Source organism: Coregonus lavaretus (assembly GCF_964263955.1).
Source record: "Coregonus lavaretus genome assembly, chromosome: 16".
Taxonomy (NCBI): domain Eukaryota; kingdom Metazoa; phylum Chordata; class Actinopteri; order Salmoniformes; family Salmonidae; genus Coregonus; species Coregonus lavaretus.
In genome coordinates this window covers 27,613,376-27,641,179 of record NC_140003.1, presented here as the reverse complement: position 1 = coordinate 27,641,179, position 27,804 = coordinate 27,613,376, and the positions used below count along the sequence as shown (strand labels likewise).

General features: G+C 42.8%; 1 protein-coding gene across 1 annotated transcript in view; it reads left to right on the top strand.

Annotated features, from left to right (window-relative positions):
* Window positions 1–25,499, top strand: part of kansl1l (KAT8 regulatory NSL complex subunit 1-like) — a gene marked incomplete at both ends in the record, with an annotated part of 41,302 nt that extends 15,803 nt beyond the window's left edge. The window contains 13 exon segments of the mRNA XM_084179660.1: window positions 526–667; window positions 6,746–6,922; window positions 8,491–8,612; window positions 12,499–12,676; window positions 14,608–14,758; window positions 16,788–16,937; window positions 18,178–18,344; window positions 18,346–18,349; window positions 19,673–19,773; window positions 20,172–20,293; window positions 20,489–20,662; window positions 20,841–21,009; window positions 25,236–25,499. Coding sequence (XP_084035786.1) covers window positions 526–667; window positions 6,746–6,922; window positions 8,491–8,612; window positions 12,499–12,676; window positions 14,608–14,758; window positions 16,788–16,937; window positions 18,178–18,344; window positions 18,346–18,349; window positions 19,673–19,773; window positions 20,172–20,293; window positions 20,489–20,662; window positions 20,841–21,009; window positions 25,236–25,499 — 1,921 coding nt within the window.
* Between the last annotated feature and the right edge of the window lie 2,305 nt (window positions 25,500–27,804).

Genomic DNA, 27,804 nt, shown 5'->3' with positions numbered 1-27,804 from the left:
TTTATCCAAAGCGACTTACAGTCATGCGTGCATTCATTTTTTTTTTTTGTGCATGGGTGGTCCCGGGGATTGAACCCACTACCTTGGCGTTAAAGTCAAATATATCATTATAATGTATTTTCTTCTTTGTTTTCTGAAAGTAAAAAATAGCTTCAGACTAAACATTACTCACTCAGTTCCAGGTTGGATGGTGTTTTCCGGTTTCTATTTGTTTGCCAGAGCATTTGCTGTATAGCTTGGGAATAGTAATCCTTGGTAGTAGAAAGCCTTCCAGGTAATTCCGTCCAGAATCAGGTTGTAGGTTTGGAGTTTTGGTTTGGAATGAAGGTTATGTTGTGGAGGGGAGCATCCTGTATATGCCCCTGCCAAAAAATCTAAGTTTATTTAACTCTAAATCTATATTTTTTGTAAAAACATGCAAGAGCAATGTCTTTGAGCTCTCTCTCCCTCTCTCGCTCGCGCTTCTCTCTCTCTCTCGCTTCTCTCACGCCTCTCTTCTCTCACTCTCTCTCGCTTCTCTCTCAGTAGGCATGGGTGTGAGTGGAGGTGGCAGAAGGAGAGGGCGGAGGTGGGCAGCAGGTGGACCTGGCTACAGCTGCGTGTGGCAGAGCTTGAGGGACTCATCCAACAGCTGGGGGACTTGCACAAACAGATCACCTTCACCAAGGTAAGGCCCAGGTCCCTAGGCCTCTTGTAGGCCTGGCCCCCAGTCACACGCCTTGGCCCCCAGTCTCACGCCTTGGCCCCTAGTCACACGCCTTGGTCCCTAGTCACACATACCGCATGCACACCCCAAGGTTTGATTAGTAAATTGAAGTGGTGTGTTTGGATTAATTTTGTTAGTCAGATATCATATTAAAAACTGTTAACATTTCTCTCCACCCTATAGTAAAATGTGTAAAATTGCAGGAAATTAGCTGTAAAATAACCCGCGAGCAACTGCGGCCCCTCATGATGAGTTCAGATTTTGTGTGTCCCCCAACCCCATCAAAGTTGCCCATCCCTGCTCTAGGCAGCCTCTTGTAGAATTTGATACGCCTGTGTGTGTGTGAGTGCATGTGGTGTGCATGCGTGTGTGTGTCACATCACAGTGTGGACATGTTCTTCTACCCTCTGTAAAGTGCCTGTGGTGTTTTTAATCTCTCTTTAATTTCCCAGATCTAGTTTACTCATTGTCACTCAGATCTCATCAGCAGTCATGAGTAGGGCTGTTATGGTGACCGTATTACTGCTACACAGGCGGTCACGAGTCATGAAGGCAGTCAAATTTAGTCACTGTAATTAGGCTTCTCCAAGCTCTGATGCTGCTGATGGTCATTAGTAGCCTACCAAACTTGCTAACTGCCTGGTACTCAGCACTCTAATGTCCCTCTAATCACTGACATCAATGCAAATGTATTGAAAATCTAATCAAACACTCTTGTTGCACAACATTTATATAGGCTATTCAATTGCGCGAGAAAACAGAATGATGGCCTCTTAAAAAGAGGAGGATCCCATCAGCTTTCAATAGGCTAGGACTACTATATTTATTTCTCAACTTTCCTAATATTAAGCACATTGCTTCTCTTTACAACAGTAGTATAGCCTACCTGGCTGGCATGAAAATGAACTACGGAAAAAGCGTCCTCCATTCGCTATTTACAGTGCCTTCGGAATGTATTCAGACCCCTTGACTTTTTCCACATTTTATTATGTTACAGCCTTATTCTAAAATGGATTACATTTTTTAAAATCCTCAGCAATCGACACACAATACCCCATAATGACAAAGCGAAAAGTTTTTAAAAAAAAATCTTTGCAAATTTTATAAAAAATTAATAACATAAATACCTTATTTACGTAAGTCCTCAGACCCTTTGCTATGAGACTCGAAATTGAGCTCAGGTACATCCTGTTTACATTTATCATCTTTCAGCTGTTTCTACAACTTGATTGGAGTCCACCTGTGGTAAGTTCAATTGATTGGACATGATTTGGAAAGGCACACACCTGTCTATATAAGGTCCCACAGTTGACAGTGCATGTCAGAGCAAAAACCAAGCCATGAGGTTGAAGGAATGTTCTGTAGAGCTCCAAGACAGGATTGTGTCAAGGCATAGATCTGGGGAAGGGTACCAAAACATTTCTGCAGCATTGAAGGTCCCCAAGAACACAGTTGCCTCCATCATTCTTAAATGGAAGAAGTTTGGAACCACCAAGACTCTTCCTAGAGCAGACCGCCCGGCCAAACTGAGCAATCGGGGGAGAAGGGCCTTGGTCAGGGAGGTGACCAAGAACCCGATGGTCACTCTGACAGAGCTCTACAGATCCTCTTTGGAGATGGGAGAACCTTCCAGAAGGACAACCATCTCTGCAGCACTCCACCAATTAGGCCTTTATGGTAGAGTGGCCAGACGGAAGCCACTCCTCAGTAAAAGGCACATGACAGCCCGCTTGGAGTTTGCCAAAAGGCACCTAAAGACTCTCAGACCATGAGAAACAAGATTATCTGGTCTGATGAAACCAAGATTGAACTCTTTGGCCTGAATGCCAAAGCATCATGTTGTGGGACTGTTTTTCAGTGGCAGCAACTGTGAGACTAGTCAGGATCGAAGCAAAGATGAACAGAGCAAAGTACAGAGAGTTCCTTGATGAAAACCTTCTCCAGAACGCTCAGGCCCTCAGACTGGGGCGAAGGTTCACCTTCCAACAGGACAACGACCCTAAGCACACAGCCAAGACACCGTAGGAGTGGCTTTGGGACAAGTCTCTAAATGTCCTCAAGTGGCCCCTCCAGAGCCCGTACTTGAACCCGATTGAAAATCTCTGGAGAGACCTGAAAATAACTGTGCAGCAACGCTCCCCATCCTACCTGACAGAGCTTGAGAGGATCTGCCGAGAGGAATGGGAGAAACTCCCCAAATACAGGCGTGCCAAGCTTGTAGCGTCATACCCAAGAAGACTCGAGGCTGTAATTTCTGCCAAAGGTGCTTCAACAAAGTATTGAGTAAAGGGTCTGAATACTTATGTAAATGTGATATTTCTGTTTCTTAGATTTAATAAATAAGCAAACTTAAAAACCTGTTTTTGCTTTGTCATTATGGGGTATTGTATGTATATTGATGAGGGGGAAAAAAAACAATTGAATCAATTTTAGAATAAGGCTGTAACCTAACAAAGTGTGGAAAATGTCAAGGGGTGTGAATACTTTCCGAAGGCACTGTAAGTCCATAGATGACGTGTTTTTTCCCCTGCCCCTGTTTCGAGACAGTTGAATGATAATGGTCCATTCTAAATCAAAACAAATTTCACACATATATTATTTAGTATATGTAAAGGCAAGATTCAATCAAGAATAGTCTGATGGGTGACTATTAGCCTATCACTTGTGAGTTATATATGATCACTTGTGAATGAAGCCCAGCATAAGGCAAGAAACAATGCCTTTTTCTCTCTCTACTTTTTCTAATCATAGTCGCACACCTCATGTAGCCTAGCCCATAGGCCTATATGTTTTGATTAGGTTTGTATCACAACTAAAGTGGCCAAATAACTTCTTAAAATTTAAGCACATTAATCCGCTTTACAAGGGGTGTAGAGTCTAACTGGCATACATAAGCAGTGCTTGAGTTTCAAGTTTGGGGAAGATCATTTTCAACATAAAAATGCACCTTTTTATAATAAAAGCATTACATGCATATTCGCATTTGCGGTGACTTTTGATTATGTTGTTTTCCCGCAAATAGAACATTTGCGCGTATAGCCTAGAGCCGTGTGCGCATTGCTGTGCTTATAATGTGAAGACATAGCCTAATAGTTTATCAACATTTTAAGCTAAACGTTCTGATCTGTTGCGTTAGCCTCATTGCGTAATTTTTTTGGGGGGATGCTAGTGGTTGTATTCATTTGGGATCTATCGCATCCCACAACCGTCCCAGACTATGTTTGGAATATTTATTTCTCACATAGAATAGGTCAACTTTTGTTATATTGGGTATAGTAGATTGACATAGGCTAGTGCTTTTGCTGTTTGTTTGGCCTACTCATCTTGTTGGCTGACGAAAAGTAGATGTGGACAGTTCTTCCAATATCTTCAATATGCCCGTCGGAATTGGATAAGGACGTGCGCAATTGCACCCCGATGTGTCGGTCTTCACTTGTAGCCTGAGGTGCTTTGGAGCATGAAGCCGGGAGAAGGGAATTATATTTATTATATTCAGCCCAAGGGCACAGCGGCCGCTGGCCACAAAGGCATGGATTTTTTTAGGGGGCATTATGGCCACTCAAAGGTGATGCCGCCGGGAAATTCGAGGCATTCATCAAGTGCTTGTCAAATTTGAATGAGTGACTGATGAAGTGTGTACAGCCTGCGTAAAAAACAAAGCAGAGCTCATGCCTTTCATGCGACTTCTTTCAAATCATCATTAGAGTCGCATCATGCAGCCTTAGAATGTATTAAAAATCAAAACATATAGCCCAACAGTTACATAAATAACTCTAAATTAAGCATATACACTACCGGTCAAAGGTTTTAGAACTCCTACCTATTCAAAGGTTTTTTGTTATTTTTACTATTTTCTACATTATAGAATAATAGTGAAGACATCAAACTATGAAATAACACATATGGAATCATGTAGTAACCAAAAAAGTGTTAAACAAATCAAAATATATTTGAGATTTTTCAAATAGCCACCCTTTGCCTTGATGACAGCTCTGCACACTCTTGGCATTCTCTGAACCAGCTTCACCTGGAATGCTTTTCCAACAGTCTTGAAGGAGCACTTGTTGGCTGCTTTTCTTTCACTCTGCTGTCCAACTCATCCCAAAACATCTCAATTTGTTTGAGGTCGGGGGATTGTGGAGGCCAGGTCATCTGAAGCAGCACTCATCACCGTCCTTATTGGTAAAATAGCCCTTACACAGCCTGGAGGTGTGTTGGGTCATTGTCCTGTTGAAAAACAAATTATAGTCTCACTAAGCGCAATACCAGATGGGATGGTTTATCGCTGCTGGTTAAGTGTGCCTTGAATTCTAAATCAATCACAGACAGTGTCACCAGCAAAGCACCCCCACACCATAACACCACCTCCTCCATGCTTTACGGTGGGAAATACACATGCAGAGGTCATCCGTTCACCCACACCGCGTCTCACAAAAATACGGCGGTTGGAACCAAAAATCTCCAATTTGGACTCCAGACCAAAGGACACATTTCCACCGGTCAAATGTCCATTGCTCGTGTTTCTTGGCCCAAGCAAGTCTCTTCTTCTTATTGGTGTCCTTTAGTAGTGGTTTCTTTGCAGAAATTCGACCATGAAGCATTTATTTGGGCTGCAATTTCTGAGGCTGGTACCTCTATTGAACTTATCCTCTGCAGCAGAGGTAACTCTGGGTCTTCCATTCCTGTGGCGGTCCTCATGTGAGCCAGTTTCATCATAGCGCTTGATGGTTTTTGCGACTACAGTTGAAGAAACGTTCAAAGTTCTTGAAATGTTCTGTATTAACTGACCTTCATGTCTTAAAGTAATGATGGACTGTCGTTTCTCTTTGCTTATTTGAGCTGTTCTTGCCATAATATGGACTTGGTCTTTTACCAAATATAGCTATCTTCTGTTTACCACCCCTACCTTGTCACAACACAACTGATTGGCTCAAACGCATTAAGAAGGAAAGAAATTCCACAAATTAACCTTGAAAAATGGCACACGTTATTTGAAATGCATTCCAGGTGACTGCCTCATGAAGCTGGTTGAGAGAATGCCAAGAGTGTGCAAAGCTATCATCAAGGCATAGGGTGGCTATTTGGTTTGTTTAACACTTTTTTGGTTACTACATGATTCCATATGTGTTATTTCATAGTTTTGATGTCTTCACTATTATTCTACAATCTAAAAATAAATAAATAACCCTTGAATGAGTAGGTGTTCTAAAACTTTGACCGGTAGTGTATGAGTACCTGTGTCTCTGTTAATCACGCAACGTAGAATAGCCGCATGTGCGCACTCCCTCAAATAGTTTGGAGAAAATATCCTGTCAGTTTTTTTCAGCTTTGTTCAATAGTATTCTTCATACTATAAAATAATGCCACAGAATTCTAAACAAATCTTGTCTGATAAATGAACTAGTGTAGCCCACGGCCATATGGCATAGCCATAACATAAGGACAACTCACAGTATGCTATTCTGTTCTTCTGAAAAGACTACATTTTCTTCATATCATGTTTCTTTTGACCTGTCTAAAATATATACTGGATTTATTGTGATGGTGTAGGCTATATATTTTTTTATGTAGATGCTCCAAAAGTCTGCATAAGTGGCTTGTAGGCTATGTGTGGAAGCCAGGAGATGCTATGTGTTTAATGTGTTGGATGTTAATTAACGGTCAATTAGCGTGAGACTGGCAGTTTTTTGCTTGACAATCACCGGGTGACAACATTTCCTGACTGCCACAGCCCTAGTCATGAGAGCCACCTCATCCTCCTACTGGTTCCAGGAAACTCTAAACTCAATGACCTCACTCAAGACCTTTGCTGTGAATCAGTGCTGGCTGGTGGCACTTTACATGCTTATAGTAATGGCTGGAACAGAATGATTGGAATGGTATCAAACGCATGGTTTCCTTGTGTTTTGATGCAATTCTGGTTACTCCATTCCAAGCAGCCATAATTATGAGCCGTCCTCCCCTCACCTGCCACCTCTGGTGTGTGAATATGCCCTTGTTGTGGATTTGATGGCAGTGTGTGATTGTGTGTGGTCCCAGGGGGGTGTGGTCTTGGCAGAGTCGCAGCCATTGACGGACAGGCAGATCCAGCAGACGTTACTAACTGAGACAGCAGGGCTGTCGTTCAGGGCGGAGGGGAGCGCTAGAGACCCTCCCTCCGACATGGAGAACGAACCCAGCAGCCCCACTCGCCTCCTCAGGAACATACAGAGACAGGTACATTTTCGAATGTCATTTATTTCAACAGTAACATTGTGACCTAGGTCTCTTTTTCAAATGAGCCCTCTGTCAGATGATACTGTATATAGAGGATGAGATGTGTTTTTCTCCTCAGTTCAGTAGATATACAGTGCTGTGAAAGTATTTTCCCCCTTTCTAATTTTCTCTACTTTTGCATATTTTTTATACTGAATTATCAGATCTTCAACCAAAACCTAATATTTGATTAAGGAAACCTGAGTGAACGAATAACACAATTGCGTACTTATTTATGAAACACCCAATGCCCCTGTGTGAAAAGTAATTGCCCTCTTACACTCAATAACTGGTTGTACCACCTTTAGCTGCAATGACTCCAACCAAACTCTTCCAGTAGTTGTTGATCAGTCTCTCACGTTGCTGTGGAGGAATTTTGGCCCACTCTTCCATGCAGAACTGCTTTAACTCAGCGACATTTGTGGGTTTTCAAACATGAACTGCTCGTTTCAAGTCCTGCCACATCTCAATTGGGATTAGGTCTGGACTTTGACTAGGCCATTCCAAAACTTCAAATTTGTTGCTTTTTAGCCGTTTTCATGTAGACTTGATTGTTTGTTTTGGGTCATTGTTTTGCTGCATGACCAGAGCAGAATTCATTGTTCCTTCTAATAAGGCAAGTTGTCCAGGTCCTGAGGCAGCAAAGCATCCCCAAACCATCACATTACCACCACAATGCTTGACCGTTGGTATGAGGTTCTTACTGTGGAATGCAGTGTTTGGTTTTCGGCAGGAATAATGGGACCCATGTCATCCAAAAAGTTATACTTTTGACTCATCTGTCCATAGAACATTCAAATCAGATTTTATTTGTCACAAGCGCCGAATACAACAGGTGTAGACCTTACTGTGAAATGCTTACTTACAAGCCCTTAACCAACAATGCAGTTCAAGAAAGAGTTAATATGAACAAAATAAAAAATACATAAAAAGTAACACATTAAAATAACAGTAACGAAGGCTATATACAGGGGGTACTGGTACCGAGTCAGTGTGCGGGGGTACAGGTTAGTTGAGGTAATTTGTACATGTAGGTAGGGGTAAAGTGACTCATGTTTGATACCATTCCAAGAGTCTTGATGATCATACAGGTGCTTCCACATGCTTTTTGGCAAACTTAAGTCAACTTTTTGGACAAGATGGGTCCCATTTTATGTCTGGCGAAAACCAAACACTGCATTCCACAGTAAGAACCTCATACCAACGGTCAAGTGTGGTGGTGGTAGTGTGATGGTTTGGGGATGCTTTGCTGCAGTTCATGCTTGAAAACCCACAAATGTTGCTGAGTTAAAGCAGTTCTGCATGCAAGAGTGGGCCAAAATTCCTCCCCAGCGATTTGAGAGACTGACCAACAACTACAGGAAGCATTTAGTTGCAGTCATTGCAGCTAAATGTGGCACAACCAGTTATTTAAGATCTCGTGACATTTAGTATAAAACATTTGTAAAAATAGAGAAAATCAGAAAGGGGGCAAATACTTTTTCATGGCACTGTATAGAGGATGATGTGTTGTTGTGTTGTCCTCTCAGAGTGCCCAACTGAGCCAGATCGTCAACAGCCTGATGCCTCCTCTGAACCTCTCTCCCTCCTCCTCTCCCATCTCTAAAGACTCCTGGAGGTGGAAAGGACAGACCAAGAGAGCCTTCAGCAGGTACACACACAATACACCTCGCCAGCCCACATTGTCCTCTCCTGCGTGGTTTAGTTTATAGGATCACCTTACTCTTCCTGGGTTCAACATCTATGGTAGATGCGTAACCAGGCCAGCCCAGTACAATACAGTACAGCTTGGTTTGGCTCGACTCGGTTTGGCCCAGTAGTGTGAAAAGGGTAATGGTGACCTTAACCCACAATCATGTCATAACCAGATATTCCCACTAATGTTTTCTGTAATTAATAGGCTGCTCTTTGCCAATGGCAATATTTATTCTGTTATAATAACTGCTCCCTGTGCCACTGTTGCATACCATGTCAAGGTGAAAATCAATTGGGCTGTCAATCACAGTGTCCGCGGGTCCTTAAAAAGTATTACATTATTTTATCTGATTTAAAGGCTTTAATTCTTAAAATGTCTTAAATTCTGTTTTCAAAGGTCTTAAATGTGAAGACTACAGTGTTTGCGTTATATTGTGCCACTGCTTAATTGTTGCCACCACGGAAAAAGAAACAAAATGTAACATTAAATAATACTGAAGATCGAGCTATCTACACCTGCGCGTCTGTGTGTGTACATCATGTGCGTGTGCCATTGCCAGTCGGACTGTTGCCAGAGGAGAAAGAGGAGAGAGCAAGGAAGCGTATACAATTTGATAGACAACAACACTAACTAGAGCTGGGATGATAAACCGAAAATGACTGACATTGCCCTTTTTGCTTGCGTCGGTAATGTCAGTGATTAGACTACACAACGTTCCTGCTGATTTGTTGGGGTTCTAAAACCATTATTTTGTCAACAGTAATGTGCATTAACCTGCTTCCTGCAATGAAAGCACAGTATCTGCCCTGTCCCTGTTTTGCTGCTGGCTCTTACTCCCGCTCCCCCCTTGACAGATGGAGTGAAGGGAGAGAAGCATTCTGATAAACTCAAGCATACTGACCGTTAAGCAACATTTCGAAATATAATTGCGGGAAAGACACATTTTTTAAAACAACTACTGAGTCTCAGCTTTATCTGAGTAGAACAATTATTTCTCAACTGTCAATATAGAGGAAATAACATCACTTTACAAATGCAGTATGTCATTGAGATGATGCGCCAACGGAGCGGAGTTTGCCATTTGCAGTGGTAGCCTATATAGGCCTACCAATGGAACGTTTTTGTAGGACATTTACCGTTCTATCAATTGCATGGCTAAAGCAACAATATCATATTAAGATTTAGCAATCTAGCTTATATGTTTTGAGTTCCCATTTCCTCAGGTGGTAAATAATTTGTAATGTCTTACTTGGCACTGGAAAAAGTCAGTCTAGAGCCCTCCCGCGTAACTACCTTGCTTGGAAGTATAGCCATTTGATACTTGATTCACTGAATTATTTTATTAGACTTTTGGATTTTAGGCTAATGTTCAAATGTTATAGCATAGTACGTCCAGGAGAGCTACTGGGTGTGTAGACTTTTGTTCCAGCCTCACTCTAACACACCAGATTCTACAAATCAACAGGACCTTATTAAGCTGACTTGGGTGTGTTTGAGCAGTGCTGACAGGTGTGGCATATCAAGAAGCTGATTAAACAGCATGATCATTACACAGGTGCACCTGTGCGGGGGACAAAAAAAGGCCACTCTAAAATGTGCATTTTTGTCACACAACACAATGCTACAGATGTGTCAAGTTTTGAGGGAGCGTGCAATTGGCATGCTGACTGCAGGAATGTCCACCAGAGAATTTATGTAGTTTTAGAGAATTTGGCAGTACGTCCAACCGGCCTCACAACCGCAGACCACGTGTAACCACGCCAGCCCAGGACCTCCACATCCGTCCTTCTTCACCTGCGGGATCGTCTGAGACCAGCCACCTGGACAGCTGTTGAAACTGAGGAGCATTTCTGTCTGTAATAAAGCATTTTTGATGGGAAAAACTAATTATTATTGGCTGGGCCTATGCCCTCCCAAGTGCACCCCTGCCCAGTCATGTGAAATTCATAGATTAGGGCCTAATGAATTTATTTCAATTGACTGATTTCCCTATATGAACTGTAACTCCGTAAAATCATTGAAATTGTTGCATGTTGCGTTTTATGTTTTTGTATTGATATCAAAGCCAAAATTCTGAGAACTTGGGATAGCCTAACAAATGCAGATGGGCGACCGCATGCTTCAGCCGTCTATAGCCTAGCCAGTAGCCAGTATGCTACTACATCCGTCTGGCTTATTGCTAAACTAGCACACCTACCTGGTAATAAGAGCCATGTAGGCTATAGCTTTGGTGAAAGAGCCAGCCCTAAAAATATGACTTTTTACCTCTACATTTGTATTAGATTGCATTCCAAGTGGCATTAAAAAGGTATTTAAAAAGTCTTAAATTCAGCTTCATGTAACCTGCAGATACCCTGCAATCAAAAGCCACATCAAATGGTTCCATACGAAATAAAAATACTATGGATTACTTAGATGCCAGAGATTAGATTCTGTAGGCAGACACTGTTTTAATGATGTGACATAATGGCATCTAGACAGCCCTGTTATAAGGCACAACCACTCCCTCTAAAAAGCTAGGGTTGTGGAGTTCTTTGGGTGGTACGAACTACCCTCAGGGGTGCTATACTCTAGGACTTCACAGAGCTGCTGTTTGTATTTCTGTCCCAGGCAGCACAGCACAGCAGAGAAAAGTATTTTGAGCAGACTGTTTGTCTAGTTTTAATCCCAAGATATTTCAAGCCCGTTCCAGAGAGGACCAGGAGGCGGTGTCGGGTGAGGTTCGAGGAAGGCCAGGGAGGTTACTGTGATCTAGGAGGATAACTAACTAAATCAGTTCATTTCCTCTAACAAAGGGAAACATAAATATCCCACCAAGGCTGGAAATTACAGGCCCCTAGTGAGTGTTGAACCAGTGACGTTCTAAAGCCAGTATCCGCTAGTCTAGGCTCTGTCCCAAATGGCACCCTGTTTCCTATATAGTGCACTACTTTTGACCAGTGCCCGTAATTATCTGGACAAAAGTAGTGCACTATATAGGGCTATGGGTCCTGGTCAAATGTAGTGGCCGAAGCCCTATTCTACAGCCCAGAGAGGACCTCAGATCTCCTATCCATCACTATGATTTTCAACATGCTCCCTAGCCTTAAAACAACCCGTGGAAAGGTTTCATGTGTCCGGCTATGATTTGGATCAATGACATTAAGCTCAAGTTCTTCCTTCCTCTTGCCCTTTTTACTCTCAATAATTAAGTATGGATTTATTCCAAATTGCACCCTATTCCCTATATAGTGCACTATTTTGAACAGAGCCTTATGGGCCCTGGTCCAAAGTAATGCACTGTAAAGGGAATACGGTGCCATTTAGGACGCTACCCTCAATTCCTAGTTTTCACTGACTCCCACGCTGTCATGGAAATATAGATCAGATCTGGAAGCACTGAGCTAGATCTTGTTGTTTGAGTCGTTTCAGGTTATCTGTCAATACAGCTCAGGGCTCTCTACAAATAGGACTGCTGCATGTGTGTGTTGACTGACTAAAATTTACATTTACATTTTACATTTTAGTCATTTAGCAGACGCTCTTATCCAGAGCGACTTACATGAGCAATTAGGGTTAAGTGCCTTGCTTAAGGGCACATCGACAGATTTTTCACCTAGTCGGCTCGGGGATTAGAACCAGCTACCTTTTGGTTACTGGCACAACGCTCTTACCCACTAAGCTACCTGCCGCCCTATGGTGTGAGTTCAATGACTAAAGGTGTGTCTCAAATGCCACCCTATTCCTTACATGGTTAACTACTTTTGATCAGGGCTCTGGTCAAAAGTAGTGCGCTATATAGGCAATAGAGTGCCATGTCATTTGGGACATATACTAAGTGTCTCCTCTTGTCTCCATGCAGTGGTCTGCTCCTGGGAGGATATGACCCCTTCTCCCAGAAGGGACCCAAGAGGAGGAGAGTGAACCGCAGGAGACAACACTTCCTCCAAGTGGATGCTACCTGTGTCTCAGCCCGCACCCGACCCTTGGTCACCTATCACAAACCTCGACTCTTCATTAACACCAGCCACAGACAGCAGGTAGGGACCTTTCACCTCTGGGCCCATATTCATAAAGCGTCTCAGAGTAGGAGGGCTGATCTAGGATCAGTTTTGCCTTTAAGATCATGATGAATATGATTTTGTGGACGGGGGACCTGATCGTAGATTAGCACTCCTACTCTGAAATGCTTGATACATACGGCCCCTGACCTTCACCTCCTCTCACTCAGGAGGCAAATCACTAACCACCACATCCTCAATGTGTGATGCTATTGCCTGGCTAAAGGCATCACACAAGATTGAAATACAGTGCATGTCTTTATGCCACGTGTTTGGCCAAACCTGAGGTTAGAGGATAGTGTTGGCTGCCAATAATGAAATGTCAGAGGATTGAAAAAAATAAAGTATCCTAAATGAAATTAGGATTAAAGAGCTAAGTAAAGAAAGCTGTTCTGGTTTTTAATGATACGGAACTCAGCTTGACATTTGAGAATTACTCACAGAAACTCAATCATTTCCATGGACTTTAAATAAAGCATAATAATATATTTCTGTCATTTTTGCTAATTGCTATGCAATAACTCTACTGTACCATTAGACTTGAACAAAAGTTTGTTAATCTATGAACTGCTGGTTTATTTAAAGTGGACTGTTAATTGTAGCTGTAGTCTTTGGAAAGGGATCCTATGCTGTGTCATTTACAGGATGTGTCCCTAACAGTGTCATTTAGACACAAGCACTCTGACTGATACATAATAGTCTCATCATAATGCTGTGAAGAGCTCTGTGAAGCAGTTGAACAAGACAGAGTGGAGCAGTGCATTTTAATGTCAAACCCTGCATGACTGCCATTCCCTGCCACTGCTTTGGTCTGGTCTAGCCTGGTTCCAGATCTGTTTGTGGTTTTGCCTACTCCATTGTCATTGTCAGACCAATTCCATAAGGAGTTGGCAAGAGAGCAGAAACAGACTGGCATTCATCTGGTCTGTTCTGCGCTCTAAATATCAACCTGCAACACACATAGCCCATAGGGCTCTGGTCAAAAGTAGTGCACTATATAGGGAATAGGGTGCCATTTGGGACACACAAAGTGTATCCATCTCTTCAGTCCTGCTGCTGATCCTCTAGTCCAGGGTTCCCCAATTGGTGGCCTGCGTGCCTAATTATTATTTCAATTTTCTTATTGTTGGACATAAAAGACTGTAAAAACACCAGGAAATCAGCTCCAAGGGATTTTAATTGTGAAAATCTGTTCCCAAGTATTCCCACGCATAATAGAGAGACACGTGATCATAAGTGTAAACAAGGTTTGAAATGATTATGTTTTAGTCAAATATTATATCTGTTTGGGCTTCTTGTGGTCAATTTGCAGTCTACAAATTATTAGAAATTAAGTTCTGGTCCCCTGACCATCCGCTCAAGAAAAAATCGGCCCGCGGCTGAATCTAGTTGATGATCCCTGCTCTAGTCTCTGCCTCAAAAAAAACAAAGGGAGCCAGGCAGGGGTACCTCTCTGACTGGTGTTATTACAGAGTAAGACAATGTGCCAAGCTTACTGAGATATTAATGGAGGAAAGGAAGGAGAAGAAAGCTGTTAAAGACTTAATTAGTTTAATTAGCGTGATTTAACTGAGCAGCTGGCTGCTCCTCCAGGGCACAGTGACTCACACAGCAACAACACAGCAAGGCAACGTGTTAGCCCAACCCTGGTTTCTCAGTTCTGCTAAGTCACAACACTATGTTTAAACCTTCTGTAAACACATTCACCTTGGTCCTTCTTTTGTAAATTACTTTATATGGTGGTCATTGTCTCTGAGAGTATTGCTATCTTCAAGAGCCACAGGTGGTTTGCGTTAATAATAGTTTCCTGGATTAAATCAGTGGTATCCACAGGTCCTGGAGGTGTATGGAGTAAGTTATTCTACTATCTGTAAATTACTGCTTTTATTCATCCCTCCTCTCTCCTGTAGGACCCAGCCTCCCTCTCCTCCTCCCTCTGTCCCACCTGTGTCTCCTGTGACCCCCTGGCCCTGTGTTCTGACCCAGCTTGTTCCTCCGGCAGCACCCTGACCTCCAGGACCAGTCGCTTTAGGACACACCCTGTTCTCTCTCTCCCCTCAGGTAGGTACATCCCTCCCTGTGCTGGACAGACATTATGATACTGTATGTGTTGTTGTGTTAGGCTAACTGGACTGTACCTAGGGCTGTTGTGGTGACCGTATTACTGCCACACCGGCAGTCATGAGTCATGACCGCAGTCAAATTCCACGTCACGGTATTCTCCTCTTATGCACTCTGGACATGCGTTGGTAGTACCCAACTCGCTAACGACCATCAGGTCACCAAGGGCCTGGTACTCAGGGCTCTATTGTCCCTCTAACCACTCTGACATCAATGCAAATGCTTTCAAAGAATACATCAAACACTTATCATCAAAACAGTGCCATGCTTTTAAAAATCACCATTAGGCTACATTTGTTGACCTCACTGTGATGATCAATTTGAAGAAAGAAGTTCAACAGGTGGAAACTGAGTGGAAAAAATGGTCATTGTGGATGTTGTTTCAAAGCACAACGAAATGGACAGGCTTTCTAAGGTGATGATTCATTCAAAGCATTTAAAGCTGCACTATGCAGAAATCTCTCTGCCATTTCCTGGTCGCTAAAATTCTAATAGTTCGCCTAATTTCAGTTTATGTGACAAAACAAGCATGTATAGTGAAGAGAATCATTGTACCATATAAACCAGTGTTTCCCAACCCTGGTCCTCCAGTACCCCCAACAGTACACATTTGTATTGTAACCCTGGACAAACACACCTGATTCAACTTGTCAACTAATCATCACGCCCTCAATGAGTTGAATGAGGTGTGTTTGTCCAGGGCTACAACGGAAATGTGTACTGTTGGGGGTACTCGAGGACCAGGGTTGGGAAACACTGGTCTAAACCGCTGCGAAATATATTTTCCATAACCAAAAATATTGTATTTTCAGCTGTTTGAAGCTAGTGTACAAAACCAAAGTAAAAGAGGCAAAAACGTAACTTAAGAACGGGAACCATAGAAATAGAGCGCACAGAACAGATATACTGCTTCTTAGACTTGCTTTCAATTAAGAATGACAGATTACATTTACATTTACATTTTAGTCATTTAGCAGACGCTCTTATCCAGAGCGACTTACAGATCTATAACTTACCTTTCTATGTGAATTTGGTGGGGTCGCCCAAAAAGTTACATATTGCAGTTTAAGACGTTGCATGTAGAACACCAATACGCATATTATTGTCCATTTACAGATGCGGAAAATAGAATACAGTACAGTGTATTCTGCAAAACGTATTCTGTTACCCTGTCCTTCTCAAGCCCTTTAAATCACCTTCCTTGGTCTGTGTTTTCCTGTAGCTCTATCATTTACATTTTAGTCATTTAGCAGAAGCTCTTATCCAGAGCGACTTACAGTTAGTGAGTGCATACATTTTCATACTCTATCTATTGTGCTGTGGAGGTTACATCCCACGCACCCTCACTCTCAGAACAGCTCTCTCTCTGTTGTCTGTGGAATGTAGACTGTAGAGTTATTAAGACCTGACAGGGCTCTCAAATCAACAATGCAGCTGTTAGCTGTACTCCACACAGCTGTATTGGGATGAAGTTATTACTGGGGGATCTGGCTAGGAGATGGTGTATTGGCTCTTATAACCTGGGTGGTTCGAGCCCTGAATGCTGATTGGCTGACAGCCGTGGTATATCAGACCGTATACCATGGGAATGACAAAACATTTATTTTTACTGCACTAATTACATTGGTAACTAGTTTATAATAGCAATAAGGCACCGTTGCGTTGTGCCTAAGAACAGCCCTTAGCCATGGTTTATTGGCCATATAACACACCCCCACGTGCCTTATTGCTTAATTGTACAGGGGTGGGCAAACTTTTTGGCTCAAGGACCACATCGGGATTTCGATTATTATTATAAAAAATTCATTGTGGGCCGCATCTGCTCTAGTATGTAGGAAGGTAGATGGAGAGATTCAGAGAGTCATGCTCATTGTTCGATCCATATTCTTCTAGAATGTTCTTCTTCTATTCTTCTCTTCAAACCTAATCCAGACCAAACCTGCTGACTGACTGTATCTCGTCTCCACAGATAGCCTTCTGTCCCACCACCTCCAGAACTCTGCCCTGCTCAGAGAGGACTGGGTCCAGCGACCTCTACTACCGGTCAAGACAGAGTCCAGTCATGTCTACTACCACCAGAGCTATAGGGACAGGGGACACACTTCTCCATCAGGGTTCAGTGAGTAGCATCTAATAGACTATTACTAATGGTTTCAGAAAACAGTATGACCCATCTTAAAACCAACAGTGTCCCCTGAAACCTGGCAGGGATTCCTCCTCTTTTAAAGTAATAGATTGACAGTGATCTCAGCTATGCTCATATCTGGTGTAAAGACTCCTACTGAGCTACCAGTGTAGATTAGATGTTTTGGCATTGGCAGTAATTCTCTTTGGCATCTCACCGGGGGACTTTCACAGCAGTAAGCTCTGAGTCAGCTAGTCTAATCATTACTCTCCTGTTGCTCTTCGCCGCTCGCTCTGTTGGCTATTGACTGCAGGAGGGTTAACGATCCTAAACATTCCCAATGATCCTCACTGGGCTGAAGGGAGAGGTTCTGAGGCTGTGGCTGGAGAGAGGGGCTGGCTAGAGGGGTTGAGGAGAGGGGTTGAGGGGCTGGGGCACTGGCACATGGCTAATTAGGAGAATGCTGGTTTAGTCTTAGAGACGTAATCTACACTGCTCCACTCGATTTCCTGTCAGCCTGAATCACCCCACACGGACAATGATTGATCTAAAAACAAACACCACAAGGAATATTCTACTGACATTTGCTATTATGTGGTAGATCACCCTTACTTGTTCGCGTGAGATGTTGTGAGAGGGAGGGAGAGGGGGAAATTGTTGTGAGAGGGCGGGAGAGGGGGAGAGGGGGAAAATGTTGTGAGAGGGAGAGGGAGGGAGAGGGGGAGATGTTGTGAGAGGAGGGGGAGTTGTTGTGTGAGGGAGGTGAAGGGCAATGTGTGAAAGACAGGAAGGGAAGAGGGGGGAGATGAGAGAGCTGCAGGTATTGTCCTGCTTATCTGGCCCTGACAGGCAGGCAGCACGGCGGTGGCAGTTTGAGGCGTTATTTAGGATTCAGCACCACTTGTCCTGTTCAGCCCTGCAACCTTACAGCTCAAACTGCAGATTACCATATCATCTATGTCATTATCAGCCCCCAAACAACAACATATCTGTTATCCTAACAATGAAACAGGCCCAAGACAAAGACCTTGATTGTTTGTAGAACTGAAGTGGGAAAGCATTGAGAAGGCATATGTCTAACCTAATGGGATTAATAGTTAAACATTAGACTGATATGTTATTATAGGCTACTCTCTAACCAAGCCTTGTAATCCTATGGGGGATTTGGAAGGTGGTTTCACAGACAAGGGGAATTCCAGTCTGTTGCGTTAACATGGCTGCTGTGTCATTCCAGGTTGCAGCCACAGCCACATGCAGCATGGGAGGAACCGGAGGGGAGTGGCCAGGGGCGTGTCACCTGTCAGATGGGCGGGTTCCGCTCAGACCCCACACAGGAAGGCCTATCGCGGGGGGAGGAAGAAGAGACACACCCACAGGACCATAGAAGGTACACTACATGACCAAAAGTATGTGGACACCTGCTCGTTGAACATCTCATTCCAAAATCATGGGCATTAATATGGAGTTGCCCCCCCCCCCCCCCCCCCCATGCTGCTATAACAGCCTCCACTCTTCTGGGAAGGCTTTCCACTAGATGTTGGAACATTGCTGCGGGGACTTGCTTCCATTCAACCACAAGAGCATTAGTGAGGTCGGGCACTGATGTTGGGCGATTAGACCTGGCATGCAGTCGGCGTTCCAACTCATCCCAAAGGTGTTTGATGGGGTTGAGGTCAGGGCTCTGTGCAGGCCAGTGAAGTTCTTCCACACCGATCTTGACAAACCATTTCTGTATGGACCTCGCTTTGTGCACGGGGGCATTGTCATGCTTAAACAGGAAAGGGCCTTCCCCAAACTGTTGCCACAAAGTTGGAAGCACAGAATCTTATAGAATTGCATTGTATGCTGTAGCGTTAAGATTTCCCTTCACTGGAACTAAGGGGCCTAGCCTGAACAAAGAAAAACAGCCCCAGACCATTATTCCTCCTCCACCAAACTTTACAGTTGGCACTATGCATTGGGGCAGGTAGCGTTCTCATGGCATCCGCCAAACCCAGATTCGTCCATCGGACTGCCAGATGGTGAAGCCTGATTCATCACTCCAGAGAACGTGTTTCCATTGCTCCAGAGTCCAATGGTGGAGAGCTTTACACCACTCCAGCCGACGCTTGGCATTGCACATGGTGATCTTAGGCTTGTCTGCGGCTGCTCAGCGGTCCCGTTCTGTGAGCTTGTGTGGCCTACCACTTCGTGGCTGAGCCGTTGTTGCTCCTTGATGTTTCCACTTCACAATAACAGCACTTACAGTTGACCGGGGAAGTTCTAGCAGGGCAGAAATTTGACAAACTGACTTGTTGGAAATGTGGCATCCTATGACGGTGCCACGTTGAAAGTCACTGAGCTCTTCAGTAAGGCCATTCTACTGTCAATGTTTGTCTATGGAAATTGCATGGCTTGGTCCCAATTTGTATATACCTCTCAGCAACGGGTGTGGCTGAAATAGCTGAATCCACTAATTTGAAGGGGTGATCCCTGGGATAGGATTTTTCTTGATTAATCAGGAATTCCTGCTTCTCTGACATTTATTCTCCATTAAATTCTAATAGAAACTGACCTATCCCCTAGCTAAGTCATGATTTCCTTGATTTTCTATGTTGTCCTGATCATATCCAACTGGTTATTACATGCATGTAGCCTGCTAGTGTAGTTATGTAGTCATTACACATATGCTATGTAGCCTGTTACAGAGCGACCCATGGTGTTAACAGTAATGTGTTGTTGGTCTCTAGATGAAGAGGACCTCTTGTCTCAGCTGTCAGACCCTGAGAACAGTCCAGAGGAGAGCCTGGAGGATGCCGTTACACCCCAGACCTCACACACACATAAACAGGTAGCACACACACACACTGTAGCTCCAATACTGCCTGGTTACCTGTGTGCATTATAGCTCCAATACTGCCTGGTTACCTGTGTGCATTATAGCTCCAATACTGCCTGGTTACCTGTATGCATTATAGCTCCAATACTGCCTGGTTACCTGTGTGCATTATAGCTCCAATACTGCCTGGTTACCTGTGTGCATTATAGCTCCAATACTGCCTGGTTACCTGTGTGCATTATAGCTCCAATACTGCCTTGCTACCTGGATTTATAGCTTGAGTAGTAAGCAACTTGTCAATTGACTTGTAATACATTGCATTCTGAGTTGAGAAGTTTATAATGAACGGTGTGCTTGTTGATGTATTAGAGAGCTATGTGACAGTTTTGTTTATGTTATTTTGTTCTCAGGGCCCAATCCGCAGACGTCAGGGAGAGAGTGTTTACAACATTGACAACATCGTCATCCCCATGGCCCTGGCTGCCACTACCAAGGTGGAGAAACTCCAGTACAAAGACATTATAACACCAAGGTATGACTTCTGGTGCTTGTTCTTTGGCTTGAGTTACTTCTCAACAAAAACTACAGCCTCCTGTTTTTGCTTAACACTATTTTGAGTTTGAATGATCAAACCTTTCCAGAAAATAGTCTGTTCTTTGATGTCCTTTGATTTGTGTGTTAGTTCTTCACCTTACACGTTGAGCTGCTCCTCCCTCCGACCCTACAGCTGGAGAGTGGTTGATAACGCACCCCTGGAGGAGAGAGAGAGACAGGAAGAGGAGGAGGAAGAGGAGCTGCTGTGTGACGAGACCTTTTCCCAGAGGCATCTGGGGTGCGAAAAGAGAGAGAAACTCTGCTGGACCTCCTGGGATAAGAGCAGATGCTACAGACGCACCACCAGGTGGGCACTGGGCACCTCACACTTCAACTTTCTGCTCCTGATTGAACCTGCAATAAAGCTTATAATCTCAATGTATCTCAATACAATACACAGTGTCTGTTTTTTCCTTAGAGGATGAAGTGCGGCATACTCTTGTTCCGATGCAGTAGTTTCTATTTAATATCACCTGTCTCTGTAGGTCTGGCAGTAGGAACGATGGAGCAGGTGTTTCTGAATGGGACTGCGCTGTCAGGGGTGACACCAGAAGGGACACCAGAAGGGACACCAGAGGTGACATGAGCACTCACGTGGACTGGAGCTGCAGTCATCTGGACACGGACACAGACAGAGCCATAGAGGAGTGGGTGGTAAGAAAGGACATTCACTGTCTAGTCCTTACCAGCCTGAAGTCTGGATCCTGGTTCACCTCTTTGTTACATTCTGAGTATGACGTCTTGGTACTACCAGTTCTTAACCCTGCTGCAGGGTTTTCATTATGAAAATGTGGTGCTGGAAATTTCACCAGCAACATTTTAATTTACCTGACATTTGAGAAGTTTACTGGACCCATATGCATTGGGTGCATAACCTGATTCGGGCGTCCACCCACGGTGCTCATAATGACAGAAATCACTTTTAGGTTATGGTAATTCATCTTAACAGAACATGCAAGTAGAGGATGCAATGAAGTGCGTCCTTCTTATCGAATTCTGATGTGCACTTTGTCCACATTTACTTTTCCTCAGCCAAAAAGTAACAAACTGCAACATCACTAGCCTATGTCAATCTACTATCTCCCATAGTAGAAACGTTGACCTCTTCTATTGGTCAGCTTGTTGAGAAAGAAATAGCCTACAGAAAAAAAAAGCAATGAGTGATGCAACGGATCAGAACGTTTAGCTTAAAATGTTGCTAAACTATTAGGCCTATTTATTCACATTATAAGCGCAGCAATGCGCACAAGGCCTTAGTCTTCTCGCAAATGTTAGCTTCATAATAGGCCTACAATTAGAAACAGGGGAAATTTAAGGATGCAACAACTATGGGTTGCTAATATGACTAGGATTGTGCCTTAGGCTAAAAAGCATTATTTCGCAATGGGATTAGTATTTTTTTCTCCCTGATAATTGTCCAGTGCCAATTTTATTTATTGGCTTTGCTATTTATTTTTGGGCCAAAGGCCAGCTATTACCGGCTAACAGAAACCCTGCCCTGCTGGTAGGAACATTCCAATCAATAACCTATTAACTTTAATGCAGAGTTGCTAGCATAAACTATGCTATTTTCTGTTATACACAAGTATGTTAATAATCAAGCTGAATTAGTTAAAGCTTTTACTTACAAGCATGACTCACTGAGACTGAACAACCGTTTCTGATTAGGTGAGATATGAATATTGGGCATATCATGTAAGAGGCTTTAGTACAGCACCCATTAGTTGTGACCATGAAACGTCCCTGAAATAAAAAGCCTATCAGATATCGGCTGTGTATATCTGCAATAGGAGGGTTTGTGGGTAGTAGGCTGGTTGAGGAGCTCTTGAGCCTACACAGATGCACTGTGGGTGATTAGACATGGCTGATTGGAGTGGTTTCTGATTGGACTGAAGTCTTAACAGGAGAAAGCTCAGCAGCACAGGCACTATGGATGCAAATTTTGGTGAACTAACTGACCCCCATTAACCAGTTAACAATCGGTTACATTAGTTCCAAACAGCAAAATAACGTAGCCTAGAGAAAATACTATGCATGTGTATTCATGGGTTGCATGTTTCGTCATATTGTTTTGAACGTTTGTTTTGTACTGAGGACCAACTGAGCATTCTTCTCAATGCATTGCCAATGAGCGCTGATGAAGATTTCTTCAAAAGTGCATTACAGTGGCTTGGAAATACAATGCATTTCAAAAAGAAGCAAATAATTAGTAGGAAAAACTTTTGTCATCATTTTGATGTTGCCAGATTGACTTTAGATGCAGTGTAACGTTAGCTAGTTAGCTAAGATTGAGGGGAGGTCACCAGATTTTAGCTCGCTAACGTTAGCGTTGCTAGCTATTTATGACTAACTTTGCTAGCTAATGACAACATTGCCATCTGTTCTAAAGTTCATTTGACGATATCATAATGCTGGCAAAGTTGTTTCTTACTAAACATTAGACTACCTTAGCATTGTCATCTTATTTCCAGACACTATAGTGTAATTTAGATGAAACATTTGTTAGACTCTTTCCAGGAATTATGTACAGATCCCAAACATGCTCAATGTCTGGTGAGTATTCAGGCCATGGAAGAACTGGGACATTTTCAGATTCCCGGAATTGTGTAAAGATCCTTGCAACATGGGGCTGTGTATTATCATTCTGAAACGATGGCGGCGGATGAATGGCACAACAATGGGCCTTGAGGATCTCATCACGGTATCTCTGTGCATTCAAATTGCCATTGATAAAATGCAGTTGTGTTCGTTGTCCGTAGCATATGCCTGCCCATACCATAACCCCACCGCCACCATTGGGAATTCTGTTCACAATGTTGACATCAGCAAACCACTCGCCCACACGACACCATACACGCGGTCTGCCATCTGCCCGGTACAGTTGAAACATGGATTCATCCGTGAAGAGCACACTTCAAAGGTGAGCATTTGCCCACTGAAGTCGGTTACAACGCAGAACTGCAGTCAGGTCAAGACCCTGGTGAGGACGACGAGCACGCAGATAAGCTTCCCTGAGATGGTTTCTGATAGTTTGTGCAGAAATTCTTCGGTTGTGCAAACCCTCAGTTTCATCAGCTGTCTGGGTGGCTGGTCTCAGACGATCCCGCAGGTGAAGAAGCCTGATGTGGAGGGCCTGGGCTGGCGCCGTTACACGTGGTCTGCGGTTGTGAGTCAGTTTGGACTACTGCCAAATTCTCTAAAACTACATCAATTCTCTGGTGGACATTCCTGCAGTCAGCATGCCATTTGCATGCTCCCTCAAAACTTGAGACATATGTGGCATGGTGTTGTAAGGCAATAAATAGTAAAAATGCCAAGGGGGTGAATACTTCCGCAAGCCACTGTACATATACACATTTTAGAGTGGCCTTTTATTGTCCCTAACACAAGGTACACATGTGTAATGATCATGCTGTTTAATCAGCTTTTTGATATGCCACACATGTCAGGTGGATGGATTACCTTGGCAAAGGAGAAATACTCACTAACAGGGATGTGCACAAAATTTGAGAGAAATAAGCTTTTTGTGTGTATGGAACATTTCTGGGATCTTTTATTTCAGCTCATGGAACATGGGACCAACACTTTACATGTTGCGTTTATATTTCTGTTCAGTATATGTCTAAATATATGTGTCATGACAGTGTTATGACCATATTATGACAAGTTATGTCAGCTGTTATAACATTATGACATGGTTATGTATGTGTCATAACATGTTATGATGCTAGGTGTCAAGGAGTGTTGACTAGGATTGTGTTATGACTAGGATTGTGCTTTAAGCTTGTGGACAGCTAAATAAAGTTGATATCGAAACCAATAGAACAGGAGAGAAATGCTGATTTTAAAATGGGATCAATAGAAAGCTGGGATCCTCCTCTGTTCAATAGACTAGCCAACTCTGTTTTCACTGGAATTGTAATAAGAATTGTTGTGCAATGGCTGGGCTTATATTAGCCTACAGGTTTCACTTCAAGCATCAACCAACCTCGCTGCCCGACAGGTGATATTCTGCTTAAACTAAGCTCTGTATGCAGGACGTGTGTGATAAACAAGATACATGACGGACTAACAAAAATACACACCCACTAAATTATGCTAATTAACCTGTTATAAACCGATAAGCATGATCGGTCAAATGTATTTTTGGCAGCTAACTGATCAACGGTTAACCGTTAATATCCCTAACAGGTACATTTACATCTCTTTACTTTTACCATTCAAAAATGCTGAATTTAACCAAATGACTTTGTTTCAGATCTTAGTATTGGCAGAAAAATTATTTGAATATTGTTCCTAATGCATGACTCCTACAGAAAGAGAGAGACTGTTTAACTGGTTCTATGGTGGCAGAACAGGTATATTTATTTGACCTCCGTGGTGCCACTGGCTATCCTAAGTTGAATGCACCAATTTGTAAGTCGCTCTGGATAAGAGCGTCTTTTAATGTAAATGTAATGCAGCTTTATGAAGTCAGTCTGGTCATGATAGACTGGGAGTGGTGTCTGTCAGCTTGGTGGTTGTCAGGAGATAGGGAGAGTGCCCACTTTTAGTCGCACATTCAGTGTACAGGCTGCAGGCTCCCTGGGGCGCAGGATGTGGGTGTGAAAGTCACAGGGACCATCCACACCTCACTTGGGAGCCTGTTAATGGCTGTTTCTGTACTTGTCATACGTCCTTCAGCTTGCGTTATTGTTCTTTGAATAGCGTTTTAAATTGAATCCTTTATCATAGGAGAAGATAAAGATGCGCAGTGAGTATTATACTATCTCAATGTCATTTTTGCTGAACGTTACCCACATATTAAAGTGATAAATGTAATATCCTCATATCTAATGTAGCCGTCATTACTCCCTCCTCCTACCTCCCTTTGTCTGCAGCCTCGACTCCCGTGGGACAGTCGTGTGTTCCCGCTGTGTGAGGATGAGGCTCTAAGGTGTCATGAAGAGGAGCAGGAGGAGCCTCGCTGGGAGGAGAGAGAGAAAGCAGATTCCACTAGCAGCACAGATGACAGCAGCAGCTCTGTCCAGTCACCCCCATCCTCAGCCCTGTCTTCAGCCCTGTCCCTGTCCAGTACAACGGCACCACCTGCTGGATACTATGAGAACAGCACCCTAACAGCAGACAGCAGTCACCTGAAATGACTTGGCTTTACCATGGCACAGGTACAACACAGCCACTGACATACAAGACAGTTCATAATGTTTCACTTTTTATTGTTAATATTAATATATAGATTTGAAATATTTAATTAGTGCTTTATACAAGTATATATATATATTTTTTTTTTACGGTATTGTTGTACTGTATGTATGGCTGGGCTGGATTTGTTATGAAACAATAGAAGTTTATGAGACCAACTACCTGTAACTGCACCCACTCATCCATTGATTAATGGTTTATTAATGGTTAAATATGGCAAGAGTGTTCCACACTGTTTTAAGTACCTGTGTTGTCTCTCCTCTCCAGATCGCTTCAGGAGTTTAGGGGACCCAAAGGGACAAAGATACAAGAGGAGGCCTGAACTCCCTGGAGTAGATGTCACACATAATGTGTACCTCATTTTAACGTACACATTATATTTAATTACACGCTATATTTCCTAAACACAGTGATGTTTTATTTGGGTTCAAATGTTTTGGAGGAGTGTTTTTTTTATTTAAAACATTGTGATTAGTTTTAATGCTTTCAGTTTCTATGCTGTATTTTAAGGTATTGGTTGGGATTGTGTTGGATATTCAACATATACACATTTAACATTTTTAAAAGTTACCCTGACCTGCATTCATATTGAAGATCTGTGTACTAGTGCACAATCGATCGTAACCTTGGCTGACAATGTACCACAGTATGTAAATAGTTGTTGCCTGATATTTATTTTATGTTTCAAGATGTGTCTGAAAATGCAGTCTTAAAATATATATATATATAAATATATGTGTACGTACATATTTTTAGATTTTCACCAGTTTATTTCTTGGTTAGCAGATAATTTTTTAAATACGATTTTTATACAGACCAAACAGTTTAAGTTGTTTTGTTGGTGTACTGCTTGTCTCAGCTTGACAGCGGTGTCATCTCTGTTGATGACATTAAAATCATTCAGGCCACTGTTGTTTGGCTATTGTTATCACATTATTAAGGACAAAACAGACTGCTGAAAAACGGTTAAAAGCAGCGGGGGGTTGTCTTATCGCAACTGACCACAGAACATCGGACGCCAGTTTCTGTTCATGTCCCGATGATTCTACATAGCAGGTGAACTTCTGTGCTGGCAGAGGTTCGTTAAGGTGTCTTTTACTGTATTGAGCCATCAAAACAGTTACTGTGTAATGACTGTTTTACCCATGCTCAACAAAGTGTGGCACTATTGTCTTTGATAAACACAATAATTTAGTGGGACACAAAACTGTTTAGCTAGAGGCCTTAAAAGTAGTTTGTGACTATACCATTTTATCCTTCAGTAGCATCATCAGGGGGTGCGTCCCAAATGTCACCCTATTCTCTAGAGCGCTACTTTCGACCAGGGCCCATATGGCGCTGGTCAAAAGTAGTGCACTATGTAGGGAATAGGGTGCCATTTGGAAGGCTAATTGCAGGCAAGTAGTGCTCAATGTTATAAGCTCCAACTGAGGCAGGATTGGAGAACAACGGACGAGGAGAGGGGAGGGTTGTATCTGAGATTCCTTTTCCCCTCCTTCATTATACCAGACTTGAAATCGAGAGGAGCCATTGCCCTTATACCTTCCTTGAAGTGTGCTTAAAGGGGCAGTGCAGTTAAAAATGTGATTTTCCATTTTTATGATTATTTTGTACATATAAGGTTGAAATAACACTGCATTTGTGGAAATGATGACAATGCACGTTTTGTGTAAGAGCTGTTTGATTATTTGTGTTGCCTGTGCTACAGATGGCTATATTGGTCTGCTAATACAGGAGTAGTAAAGGCCCAGTGATATACATTTTTGGAATGTTTTTTCTCCAATATGTTTATTTTACTTTTTTTATATACAATACCAGTCAAACGTTTGGACACACCTACTCTTTTCTTTATTTGTACTATTTTCTACATTGTAGAATAATAGTGAAGACATCAAAACTATGAAATAACACATGGAATCATGTAGTAACCAAAAAAGTGTTTTTATATTTGAGATTTTTCAAAAAGCCACCCTTTGCCTTGATGACAGCTTTTCACATTCTTGTCATTCTCTCACCAGCTTCACCTGGAATGCTTTTCCAACAGTCTTGAAGGAGTTCCCACATATTTTGAGCACTTGTTGGCTGCTTTTCCTTCACTCTGCCGTCCGACTCATCCCAAACCATCTCAATTGGGTTGAGGTCGGGGGATTGTGGAGGCCAGGTCATCTGATGCAGCACTCCATCACTCTCCTTCTTGGTGAAATAGCCCTTACACAGCCTGGAGGTGTGTTGGGTCATTGTCCTGTT